This window comes from Triturus cristatus, chromosome 3_1 (genome assembly GCF_964204655.1).
Source record: "Triturus cristatus chromosome 3_1, aTriCri1.1, whole genome shotgun sequence".
NCBI lineage: Eukaryota > Metazoa > Chordata > Amphibia > Caudata > Salamandridae > Triturus > Triturus cristatus.
The window spans coordinates 965,617,323-965,631,052 of NC_140583.1; the positions used below are offsets into that span (position 1 = coordinate 965,617,323).

General features: G+C 42.6%; 1 protein-coding gene across 2 annotated transcripts in view; it reads left to right on the top strand.

Annotated features, from left to right (window-relative positions):
- The window catches only part of ORC4 (origin recognition complex subunit 4), a 359,395-nt gene that overhangs the window by 199,007 nt on the left and 146,658 nt on the right, over positions 1 to 13,730 (top strand). For both annotated transcript variants that reach the window (XM_085645614.1, XM_085645615.1), the window contains one exon: positions 9,907 to 10,080. In XM_085645614.1, the coding sequence (XP_085501740.1) occupies positions 9,907 to 10,080 (174 nt within the window). The remainder of the gene's footprint in view (positions 1 to 9,906; positions 10,081 to 13,730) is intronic.

The window sequence follows — 13,730 nt, forward strand, 5'->3', positions numbered from 1 at the left end:
GCTCAATACCAAGACAGGTTCTGATTTGAGCATGAGCTACAACCGTCAACAGGTCAGAGTTTTTTGCCATCATTCCCTCTGCACATTTATCTAGGAAGGCTATCACCAGATGTGTTCGGAAGCTTGTCCTAAAGGTGGTAGGATTCAGGAAAAGCTCTTCTATGGCCAGCCAGCTACAGGTTTTAGGTATATATGACAGCCAAGGTATTTAAGAGCTGTCTTACAGGAATATGTGACATTACAACGCATGACATTACATCGCATGCCGTTGCAAGGCAAAACTTTACCCCGACTTTCTGTCGGGGAGCGCTGGAAGTTGGAATAGATTAATTTTCTATTCCAACTCCAGTGTTTGCAACAGTAGGGAAGGTGTTGGAGTTATATCCAACACCTTCTACACACTGCTGCACACCTTTTGCGTTGCAACGGCATGCGATGTAATTGCATGTGTTGTAACGGTTGCGTTGAAAAGGCTTTTTCCCGTTTTCCAGAGCCAAGCAGTCAGTAAAGACTTCACGATTCAATATAGTTTCCTCCCTTGTCTATATCCTTAACCATAAAAGAAGGGGCTGCAGTCTCTCAAAATTACTTATATGCCCAAGCCCAATTTCCAGGTGACACATATAATTGCTAGGGGATTTGGGTACAGCAAGCAGTCGTTTTATGAACCCATTTTCCGCTTTCTCCAACCTTCGCTGATCACACATTCTCCAAACAACTGTGCCATAAATTGCTCTGGAGTAGCATTTAGCCCAAAAGATTTCCAACAACTCTTTAATGGGTTTGTATTGTAAATGGCTATTGCTTTAATGTCATTATGCGATGGTGGTATCTCATGGCTGTGAAATTCCACGGCATTGTTAAAGTGTGGAGCGTTCATTGAAGGGCAGTTGATTACTAGCCGGGAAGGATTCGGTCTGCCTTCAGGTGTTCTCAAGCAATAAACCATCTGACCTTTATCTACTATGTTCTGGACATTATTAGCTACAACAATTGGCGACGATCTGGCCAATGAGGACAACGGCTATAGTGAGGACACGGCTGAGGTAACAAGGTGTTCGAGGCATGTGGGCTGCTGAATTCATATCTGTGCATAGATCGCCGCCTAGTGTTGGGTCCGGATGATTGCACATTGTTGTCCTGGAAGAGTCTTCGAAGTATCACGAGATAGGTGGCTCCTCTCCTGGACTACAGTGCGCATGGGCATCCTCTCCATCCTCAGATTGTTTTTTTCCGCCATTGGGTTCGGCTATAGTGAGGACACGGCTGAGGTAACAAGGTAACAGTGAAGACAGCAGCTGAAGCGCGGAGCCAGTGACGAATCTGTGAGGCAAACAGGTGAGGAAAACTGGACAGGGGACTATGCAGTGGAGCTTCAGATTGTGGCATAGCGGAAAAGTGTTGCGGCAGCCTCAAACATTTTGTAATGGTACTTCACACGTCATGATCTGACATAGTACCTGCTGCCATTCAGCCTCCCGCCATTCAGCCTCCAGCGAAGCAAAGAGAGCACGGTCTAGACTTACTGTGACACAAGACGTCATTTTGACGCAGCAGCCATCTTGAAATTTCTTGGCCAACGCAGCAGAATTAGTCAGACAAGCTTATTCAGTGTAAACCGGTTGTCAGGCAGATCCAGACGCAGCGTCATCATTTCAGTAGTGCACACAGCTCATCCGAGCATGGGAAACAGCCTTTACAACGAAGCATTTTCTACGCGTTACGTTTACAATGGTACACTTACCTCGTAAACGTCTTCACAACGCGTATTGCTTCAACGACGTCTTTACCACGCAAGCAACGTCATCACGGAACAACGTCTTCCTGGTTGAAAAAAAAAGCGTCAGTCCTTCTTTAGTGTCGGCGAAGACCTACGAAAAAGGAAAAAAAAAAAGAAGAAAGGGGGCTTGGGGAGGTCTCTCCCCCCCCCCCCCCCCCCCCCCCCAAAAAAAGAAAAAGCGAGGTAAGGGCAATGCGAAGAAAAAACAATCCGTTGTAACGCATGCGTGGTAAAGGCATGCGTTGCTACGGAATGCGTAGTAACAACATATATTCTCCGAGCATGTAGCACGGCAGCTCATTATCGGTGATGCGCACACCTGGTATCTTACCTGGGCCTTTTCTGAAATGCGCACACCTTTGCACTTTTAGTGATGCACACACCATCTCAGAGGTACTGTCCACCTTATTTACAGCAATATATGCATGCACTGCAGTGATCTACACACACTTCTGTAACTAAGGGAGGTTTCTTTCAAAGTACTTTGCTTTTTGTTTAGCTTGTTTTATCGCACAACATGGGGGAACCTTCTGAGAGTCCACTTAGCGTGAGTACACCTGTTGTAATGTCTTCACATATCTCAGTGACTCCTCCACCATGTTTTCTAGTACAAGCAGGACCACCTCGAGTGCCATGGGATGATTGGATTTTGATGTTTGACAATTATTTAGAGGCTTTAGATGGACAAGATTTCCATGCATCTAGGAAAAATGCGTTGTTATTGAGCGTATTAGGAAACAAGGGCCAGAGAGTTTATTTACCTCAAGTGACCGAACAAAATGAGCAACCGATTCAGGATGTGTTTAAAGAAGCGAAACAGCGATTAGAAGTTAGGTTTGCCAAAGAGGAGAATTAAGTGATGACAAGATGTAAGTTTTATACACAACCCCAGAGGGTTGATGAGTCTATTGATGAGTTTGTATCCACACTACAAAATTTGTCAACCAAATGTATGCTTGGGGATATGACAGATGAACTCATCAGAGATCAGTTTATAGTGCAATGCAGAAATAAAAATATACAAGAGAGGTTATGGGCTGTCAAGAATCCAACATTCAGGGATTCCGTTGATATGGCTACGGTGTTGGACATTTGTATGCATGAGCTAGAAAAGAAAAAACAGGACTGTGAAGTATCAGAAGTTGGTGCTGTGAGTAAACCAGTAGATTCTCTATCTGTGTCAAAACCCAGTAACAGACTTAATAAGAATTTTGCAACAGGTAGGCAACTTAATAAGGGATGCAAATGCTGTGGTAGTATCACACATACCTCTGATTCAAAATTATGTTTTGCCAATAACAAGGAACGCAGAAAGTGCGGTCGCAGTGGTCATTTTGCGAGAATGTGTGGAAGTAGTAGCCGCAACAAAGAAACATCTGTTTCTGAGATTAACTCACATCCCACGGAATCTAGTGACAGAATTCTTATGGCGGGTAATCATGAAGAGGAAATGGAGGCGGCGAAAAGAAAGAATCGACCTAAAGCTACGTTTACCATCAATGGTTGTGAAGTACATTCATGGTGGATACTGGATCTATGGACACTATAATTCCCAGAGCATTATTTCAACAACTTTGGGCGATTTTCACTTTTCAACCCAAAGATATTTCTCTTGGAGGTTACCAAGGAGAAACTATTGACATTGTGGGGTTTATGGATGCACACATCACATTTGAGGGTAAGAGTACACAGTGTATGTAGGGGATCAGGGTCCACCGATCCTGGGATGGGTACACAATGATTTACATATTATTGTTATTCCAAGGCCACCATCCCAGTTGATGGTGGTGGACGACAAATCTATTGTTGATATACCTGACTCTGTTAAGCAAGTATTCAATGAGAAGTTGGATCTATTGAAGGGTTCTGCTCATAAGGTAATCCTGAAGAAAGGAGCCATCCCTGTCTAACATGAACTCAGAAGGGTTCTGGTGGTGGTGAACAATGATGTGAAGAAATGAATTAAGGAGATGTTACAACAAGGAATTATAGAACCTGTTAAGGCATAGCATTAGGTCTCCCCAGTTGTGATCACATGGAAGTCCGATGGCCATCTTTGATTGAGCTCAAGTCCACCCAAAATCGAAGAGCAACACAGTGGCATACACGTACCATTGCCCAATATTAATGAACTCGTATTGTTTTGGAAGGGTGGAGTGTATGTTTCAAAACTTGATTTATAGAGTGCATATCACTAGATAAAACTTCACGATTAATCCAAGCATTTTACAACATTTATTACAATGGAAGGCACATTCCAGTTTATACGCATTCCTTTTGGACTGTCTTCGGCAGCAGATGTTTTTAAACGCATGACCTCTGAAGTCTTTAAAGGTTTAGAAAGTGTATTGTGCTTTCAAGATGATAGCTTAGTCTTCGGCAAAGCCATTGAGGATCACAATATTGTCTTAAAACAAGCTCTACAGAGAATTGCTGATGTGGGACTTACATTAAGGAAAGATAAATGCTGTTTTTTGAAAGAGCATATGGAGTATTTAGGTTACACATTGTCAGCTAATGGGGTCAAACTTAAAAATTGTTGGAGGCAATTGAATTAGCTCAGAGTTCACCTACCAAATATCAATTAAGATCCTTTATGGGTCTAATTGAATTTTTTTATTTTACAAATGTTTTTGTTTTGAAAATTGAACAAAACGTCAAACAAAGCATGAATACACGATACACATTAAATGTCAGTCCATAACATTCTTGAAGGGCAAATATAGTAGCGATATTTCTTCTGAAGGTGAGTCTGTAGATGGGCTCAAACGACCTATGCGTACAAGTATAGAGGGTCACATTTATGTTATTCGCAGTTCTCAACAGTAGGGTCAAACATTACAGTATTCAAGGCTCTTCCCCCGATCCTCGCGGTAGCAGTCCCCTTCCCTCCTCTCCCCCCCCCCCCCACCCCACCCCTACTTCCAAACCATAGTATTTTATCCAAGGAGCCCATATCTTCCGGAATTTCCGAGGGCAACCTCTAACTGCCTTATATGTCACTTGTTCAGCAACCATATACAATTCAAGACTTGTCCTCCATTCATTGAGTGTAGGAAGCTGTTGGGCACCCCAGTATTTGGCTATATCCCGCTTGGCTACCATCAACCCCAAGTTAGCTAATGCAAGTTTGCGTCGTGGGATGTCCATTTCCGTAGGGATTCCCAGGAGGAGAAACTTAGGTTCCAACTCAAGTTGGACATCCAGTATATTATTGAGCTCTCTCACAATCGTTCCCCAGTAGGTCTGAATCCTGTTGCACTCCCAGAGGGTGTGTATGAATGTTTCGCACTCCATGCGACATCTGAGAACATCCGGGTTTGCAGCTTTTCCTATTTTATGTAACCTTGCTCTATCAAAGTAAGTAATTGAATGAGACCCAACCTTAGTTTAATTGCCACTTCACGTGGGTGCATGAGAGCGGCCTCCCAGTCGATGTCGTCCATTACACCACAGACCCAATTTGTTGGGCATGTTATTGAGTAATGTTTTAAAGGTAAACGAAATGGCTTTGGCTGGAATGTCCTCCTCCAGGAGTCGACCTTCTAGTGGGGCATATTCCGGTATTGTCTCCCTATCCAACCCCTCCGTTACCCATGCATGCTTCAATCGGAGGTATGCATATGCTTGAGTATCGTGAAGCTAGTACGTGGATTGGAGTGTGTTGAATGAGGCCAATGCGCCTTTCTCTAAGACATCTCCTAGTTTAGAAATGCCTATTAAGTCCCAATGCCTAAAGCCTCTCAGTTTTCCAATCTCGACTAATCTAGTTCCCTCCCATAGTGGGGTCTCTCTGGTAGGTTTTATGTCCCATTTCATTTGCTGCTCAGCACTTTTCCACGCCTCCAATGGATTTTGGGTAGCTTGTTACAGCCTGCTACTTACCTTGCCACCACAGATGTAGTGTAGGTGTGTGCGCTCTCTAAATTGCAGCCTTTCCAGCCTATACGTCGAGTGATCCCCAGGTGTGTGGATCCACTCATTGATTACAATGAGATGGAACGCTCTATCGTACGCCCTAATATCTGGGTGGGCCAAACCCTCGTTATATGAGTTTCTTATTAGTGTTTGAAGTGCAATTCGTGGATGGGCCCTGTCCCAGAGAAGCAGTTGTAATTCACTGTCTATAATTCTAAACCCCATTTCTGGTATCTTACTGTAAGTGTTTTGCAACACGTAATGCAACTGGGGGAAGTGTAATCATTTTATATATAGCGGCCTGCCCCATGATTGTCAGTGTGAGCTTCTTCCATCTCTTAACTTCTTCCTGGAAGTTTAAAAGGTCCCGTCTGTTGTTGCATGCTAAGCCAGCAGCCACGTCCGTGGTGATGTAAAGGCCAAGGGAGGTAAACCACTCTGTCGACTATCGCAAATAGCTTGGGTAAGTCTGGGGCTCCACCACCCCTCCCACCGGGTACAGGGTGGATTTACTCCAATTGATCCTATATCCTGCATGACGCCCATAGTCTTCAAAAATGTGTAGGATTTTGGGGAGTGTCTCAGTCAGGTTCGTAACATATAGTAGGATGTCGTCCGCATATAAAGATATGCGTTCTTTGTACAGAAGTCGGGATTCGTCTACAAAACCTCCCAGCCCAGGGTAGACTCTAATACCACAGGCCAAGGGTTCTAATATAAGGGTGAAAAGTAAGGGAGAAAGGGGGCATCCCTGACTAGTCCCCCTTTGAATCGGCCAGGTCATCGAGATCGCTCCATTGACCCGATCCTTAGCTTCGGGCCCAGTGTATAAAAGCGCCACTCAGTCCCTAAACCCCGGGCCAAATCAGAATTTCTCCAGAGTGCATTTCATAAAAGGACAGTGGATGGTATCGAACGCCTTCCCGGCGTCCAGGGAAAGGAGCAGATGGGCCGCCTCCCGGTCTCGAACAGCATCCATCCAGTTAGCCACGCCTCGCAGGTTATAGTGCGTGTCTAATTGAATTTTGCGCAAAATTTGTTCAAATGTTTCCCGATAAAACTGAGAAGTTGAGAGTACTTCTAAGGAAAGGTCAAAACATTTTATGGATGTAAAAGCAAGAGGAGTATTTCAAATTGATAAAAACAGACATTTGTGAGGCTGGTATCCTGGTACCATTTGATAATGGGCTTAATTCAGTTGTGACCGTGAAAGCAAGTGCTACAGGTGTGGGTGCCATGCTCTCGCAGAAACACAAGACTGGTGAGAGAACGGTTGCCTTCGCCTCTCGCACATTAACTAATGCTGAAATAAATTATTCAGTTATTGAAAGAGAAACATTGGCAGCTTCTTGGGGTGTGGAGTATTTTAGGGCTTTTATATGGGGCATGCATTTCATTTTGAGGTCAGAGCAAAAGTCCCCTAGTTAAAATACTCCTCCCTGGTGAGACTGGTAAAGGCTCTGCAAGGTTGGTGGCCAGACTCCAAGAGTATCCTTATGACATAGAACACATACAAGGTTGGAGGAACGTGCAAGCAGATTGCTTATGCAGATTGTCTGTAGATTTTTAACAAGGTGGATGGCCCAGTTGTTACTGATAATGAAATAGAAGGAGCTGTTGCTTCGGTTCAGGATGTGGTATTGGAGGTAGCTGGTGCTTTTACGAAGGAAGAGTGGTGTCAAGCTATGGATGTTGATCGAACCCTTAAAGAAGTTCAGTGCCTGGTTATATATGGGAAAAGAAGGGAGAGTTGTGCTTCTATTTCTGTACATCCATATGTCAAGTTGTTTGATGAGCGATCCATGTGTGGGAACAATAGTTTGAAGAAAGGTGATAGATTTGTACCACCTGGGAACTTGAGATCCAAAATCATAGCTATGTCCCATGAGGGTCACTTAGGGCAGAATCTGACACAGAGGCACCTTAAAGCACAATTGCAGTGTGTACAAGGAGGGTGACAAAAGGCTTTGGGTTGGTGCTCAGTCTGTCATGGGACACATTGATGATCCAGGAAAATCCTGGAATACTGTGTATAGATTTTATTGGCCCCATATCTCTAAAATACAAAGTGATTGTAGTTTTGCGATTGTGTGTGTGGATGTTTTCTCCTAGTGGTTGCGTGTAAAATTTGAGTAAGATCAGCACAAATGCCACAAGCCGCATTTGGAGGAAAATATTTTTGGAGGAAGGAGTCCCTTCTATTATAATTACGGAGAATGGTACACAATTAATTTCACAGGATATGAAAATATTCCTAGGAGAGCATGGTATTGGACATCATTGCACTTCTTTATACAGTCCACAAGAAAATAGTATTGTGGAAAGGGCCAATAGGTTGGTTAAAGGAGTCATTCAGATGGCAAGTGTTGAGAGAGCTGTTGAAGATATGATTTGAGCCTACTGTAACACCAAACATGAAGCTACTCTTACATCACCATTCGAAGTGATGAGAGGGAGGATCCCGGGTAACAAATTGGTACCATCGTGGTTGAAGGATTGGTTAGAAAAGGGTGGTAATATAGAGGAAAGTATGGTGGCATTCAAGGGAACGATCAAGGCAGGTGATGGGTAAAAATCAAGATGAGCAGGTGACAAACGGTTTGACCAAGTTTAAAGGTTTGTTTAAAGTGAAACGTGTCGAAATTCCATGTGATTTTGGAGAGTGGCGATCGATGAAACCAACGCAGAGTCACCTTGTACCAAAAAGGTGATGTATGTCCAGCAAAGGAAGGCTAAGGTGGGAATGGTTATATGTTGATGGAATATGGGGATTTCAGGCACAATGGAAGTTCACTTTTGTTCCGAACAGTGGTGTGGAAAGGATTAATGAAGAGGTGGTGTGTTGCCCTGTCGCTGTTGAGAGAGAAGACACGGTTGTAACGGGGTTTTGGGAGGATAGTAGAACCAGAGTACATAGACCTCCTGAGGTATTTGAAGGACTGTTTGTTGATCCAGGTGAATTATATGACCTTACAGACATATCCTCCATTTCTTCTCTTATCTTGTTGTCTTATTGTTATTTTCCATTTTTATTTTCTGGGACTATGTTTTTGTATTTGTATGCTCTTTCCCCACCTCCCCTGATCTTGTCTCTCCTTATTTCAATCCGCTTTTCCCGTTTCATTGTTATAGATCTGAAGGGAAAGGGATGTGCTCTAAATGGCTTATTGCATTAATGTGATGATGGAATCTCACAGCTGTGAGATTCCACTGCATTGTTGAAGTGTGGAGCGTTCCTTGAAGGGTAGTTGATTACTGGCCAGGAAACAATCGGTCCACCTTCAATTGTTGTCCAGCAATAAAGCATCTTACCTTCCTCATCTTCGTTGTCCTGGACGTTATCATCTACAACAGTTTGCTACTCAGTCTAGTTTGCAAAGTCTAAAACTGCTTCTGTACTCCTGGTTAAGGCATCTGCCCTGCCGTCTTTCAAAGTATGCCAGCTCAGTCTGTCATCGAACAGTACGCCCAGATAGGGATACGATGGAACTTTACTAATCTTGGTCCTATTGACAAAAAGTCCTGCCGGCCCTTGCACGATGGCCAAAAACCATAACATCAGTTTTGGACTGATTGACTAATAAATCTAAGCTAGACTTAAAAATAACAAATTGGTCTAGTAGTTTCTGCAGTCCATATGCGGTTCTTGCCATCAGTACGGTATCATCGGCGTAGGCCAAAGCCGGTATACTTCGCCTGCCTACCATTGGGAAATCAGTGTTAGTATTCAACAAGTGCTTCTCTAAATCATTAACATTTAAAGAGAAAAGAAATTGGGCCAACACGCAACCTTATCGGGAGCAATGTAAAATACAAAGCAAACAGTTAATGGTATTAGTGGGCACAACATTCTCCGTCTGTGCCTGTGGTTTGATGCTCAGCAGTATGGAAAGTTTTCTTCTAGATCTTCTTTAGGATTACCATATTGTAAAACATTGTTTTGTCATAGTTTTTGACCATGCCCGTAGTAAAACAAAGTCATACTAATTTTGTTTTGTTTTCATTGGGCCTCTTTTGTTTGACGTAGACAGGATGTCGGTGGGACCCATGTGGCCTGAGATCTTACTCCTAATGGTATAAATGTCTCTTGATGTTAATAAAAAATAGAGGGAAAAATTAAAGAACTTTTTTCCTTTGAAATTCTTGCATGTACACTTTTTGTTGATTTATGTTTGCAGGAGTTTTACACTTCTTTTGTTTTTTGATAGGATGTTCTGGAGCTCTTGGAAAAGCGGGTGAAGTCCAGGTTCTCCCACCGACAGATTCATCTCCTAAATGCTTTTAATTTTTCACAATTTCTAACAATATTTCAAGACCAATTGAGTTTATCAGCAGAATTTCCAGACACGGCATTTGCAGAAACCTGGAACCAGAATGCACTGGTAAATTGGTGGACGTTTATGAATTGTGCCTCCGTTTTTCAGGGGCTTCTTGTAACTAATTACTGATCGCATCGGAAGTAAAATCCTTTCATTTCTGTTTTTTGTGTTTTATGCTTTTTCTTTTTGCAATTATACTATATTTGTGCATGTTGAATGAAAAACAGCGAGGCTGTCTCAGTTCTTTTTAAAATTATTCTCTATATAGGGTAAAAGAACCATAGTTTTTGTTTTATTTTTTGAGGAAAAGAAGAGCTTACATTTGTATTTTTCGGATTTTAAATCGCCTTTGTAGTCTAACGCTGCTAATCTTAAAAAATTCTCCATTAAGCAAACCCCAGGAAAAAGTATCTTTAGCAGTTTTCACTCTGTTGCAGCATGCAAGAAGCCCTGCCATTAAGGAGACAGTATAATACACGTTTATTCAAGGGTTTCACTATCACTCAGTGTGCTGCATCCTCGATTTACATTGAAATAGAACACTTTTGTGGCACGAAATCAAGAGGCATCTGGTGCGGGACAGTTAAAGTTGTGGTTCAGTCCATCAGACCATAGGAACAGTTTAATTGAATTTCTTATAGCTTTGCCCACATTTAAGCAAGTTGTACAGATCTTTCCATAAACGCTTTTGTCCACATAAGGTTTTGTATATGTTGGTAAGTGGAGAGTTGGGCAGTATGGCAGGAGTATCCCAAAAGCTTTTATGTAACGTTACCTAACTTCGCATGAAGATAGAATACATTGTGCAATCACTCAAAATGTTGCTTTGGTTTGATGTCTACTAGTTTGAAAGCAACCCAAGGGGAAAGTGCCCAAAGTGTGTGTGTGTGTGTGTGTGTGTGTGTGTATATTTCAGCAATTTGCTTCTCAGAAGCCTCAAACCCTGTTCTCGTAAAATGTGAGCTATCCAAACAGTTGGATGCAGAGCTCAAGGTTTGCACATCTGGAGTTTCTTGACCTGCCTGTGGAAACAAGGTGGAAAGGCCACTCTGTGCGAATAGATGGCAATACATCGCTACTGGGGAGTACTCCAGCTAATCGCAAACTGCTGACAATTGGCCATTAATCCAGGCTGTGACTTTAGGACAGCAATACAAAGCTTGCGTCCACCCTTGTAAGTTTTCAAACAATGGCCTTCAAATCCATAGTGCCCACAGAAGTCCCATTCATGGCGGTTAATTATTATTTTTTTAAGTTCTATATAGCGCAAACTAGACCCGAAGATATCTGGGATCAGAGCGCTTTACATAGCACCAGTTTCGTTACAGAAGGACACATTCATTTTTTTTTTTTAAGGCACGGGGAGATTGTGATTTGCCCAGAATCACAGGAAGTTGAGTGTCGTTGCCGAGACTCAAACCCGGTTCCCCAGCTTCTACGTCGACCGCTCAGCCTTAAGGCTACATCCTCTCCCAATGCGAAAAAAGTGTAGCACAAGGGGCTGCAAAGTTCTATCAGCCTAGTTTATCACTATTTTTGCAATAGTGGTGTGTCTTCCAGTGCTTTTGCAAAATGACCGGCCCTGCTGGTTCTCTAGATCTAAGGTACCAACTATTAAGCGCAAACAACTAACGAGTATGTTAACGTAGAATTTGGTGTCCTTTAATTGCCCATAAGAATCTGAATGCTGCTATTCTAGAAAGCAAAGAGACCCACAAAAATACCTTTTATCAATTTTGTTTATGTACTCTTGGATAGCAAAATTATTTCCTTTTCTCCATCCACCTGTCAGCATCATGAACAGCACAAACAGGCATGTTGTCCAAACTACACAGAATAGATGGTTGACTCACCTTAATCTCAAACCCGCTCATCTCTGCTCCTATAGTGTAATTTCACACTGTACTTTTGTTGTACAAGTTCCCTTGTGCAAATTAACTACTGTTGCATAAGTTACGACTTTGGCGTAACTCTACAAGGGAAGCCTTCCCACCCACGGGTGACAAGGGTTGAATTTGGTTCAATGCACCAGTAATGAATGTGAAAGGCAAGTTATTGTAGCTCCGCAAAACACTATTCAGTGTGTAATTGACATAGAAGTATTGCTTCTGGATACTAACAACCGATAAAGGGATCACGGGCACTGTGGACACAACAGCAAACCTTATTTCAATATTCACGCTGTCACCAACACACTTTACTATGAAGAATTAAAACGTTTACAGTAAAATTATTTATTACTACAGGGACAATAGAGGCTTTTATGTTACGATTTTTTTTTTTTTATTCACAACTGTTTAAGCTTAAATTGAATGCATTTTTAGACTCTAGGTTTTAACTATGTTCTTAACTTGACCTTAACTTGACTGTCTAAGCCAGTATCTAACGACATAACAATGCTTTTAACTTCATTGTCAAAGTCAGTACTTCACGAATGAACCTCTGTCTTTCTATACTGTTGCAAAGGTTTTATATCAAATCATGCAATAAAGCAATATATTATTATTATTAATATTATAGGGACAATCTGTTTCTCAGTACTTCTAAAACAGCTACACAGAATATTATAAAAACAGCAACAAAACACATTATAAATAACAAGAATAAAATTAACATTTCCAGCATTATTAAAATGTTATTTAAAATAATGTCAAACCTAACATCCTAAAGCCTACTTCTGTGCGCTATACTTTCAAAGCATGAAAGGCAGAGAAACTAAGTCTGGGCAGTGAACTCCGCTCGTGGAGTTTGCGGAGATTTCCGCACTCCACGTTACGTGGAGCTTGCGGAGTTCTGAAACTCTGCTCCGCATAGCAGAGTTTTTTTCCTCGCTCGCGTTCGTCAATGTCAAGTTGGCAAGCGCGAGCGAGGAAAAATCCACCTCCCTGCGAGATTTTTCCTCTTTCGCGATCATCAACATCAAGTTGGCGAGCGCCCGCGTGGAAAATCAACTTCCCAGTGAGATTTCTCATCTCAAGCGGTCAGATTTCTTATGGCGAGTGGTCGCGTATGTGCGCGTTGAGAAACTGTACGTTCACGTTGAGAAACCTGCCGCTCGAGCAAAAACCTACTCGAGCTGCAGAAAGGAAGCAGCGCCCGCTTGCGCTGTGCATGGTGCCGTTCACGATGATTGCACAGTGTAGACAGGCACCTAGCACTGAAATCACCGCAAACAGCATTTATCCAACGTACTCCGCCGCTTGTGGAGCTCCGCGTAGGGCAGCGGAGGTTTTTTTTTGCACTTCGCAGAGTTCCACGTAGCAGAACTCTGTAAACTCTGCCCAGGCTTAAGAGAAACGTGCAGTCTAGAGTTTCTTAGGTAGAAGAGAGGCACTGCATACCTTGTTGACCGCAAAGACAGTCTTGGACACATGAAGACAGTGTCCCCCGCGAAGGGTAAATACCCACTGTGGAAGCAGATAGTCTGTCTTTCTCCAGGACTTGGCTTCATCAGCTGCAGGCAGATGTAGCATCTGAAAAGTGTGAAGTGTGCTGCCAGCAGGTGATACCGTTTCGGACAGAATCACAGGTGATAATCTGGGCGAAGGGCCTCTCCTGACAAGTGTTTAGTTGGCACTCCTACTATTCTAAATGTTATAAGAAATTGGAATTTTCTGAAATAAGTTGAGGAATGTCTGACATAGATTATGTGTCTCAAGGAATGCGTCCCAGATAATTCTTTATACAAATATAAGACAGAAGGACATGAATTC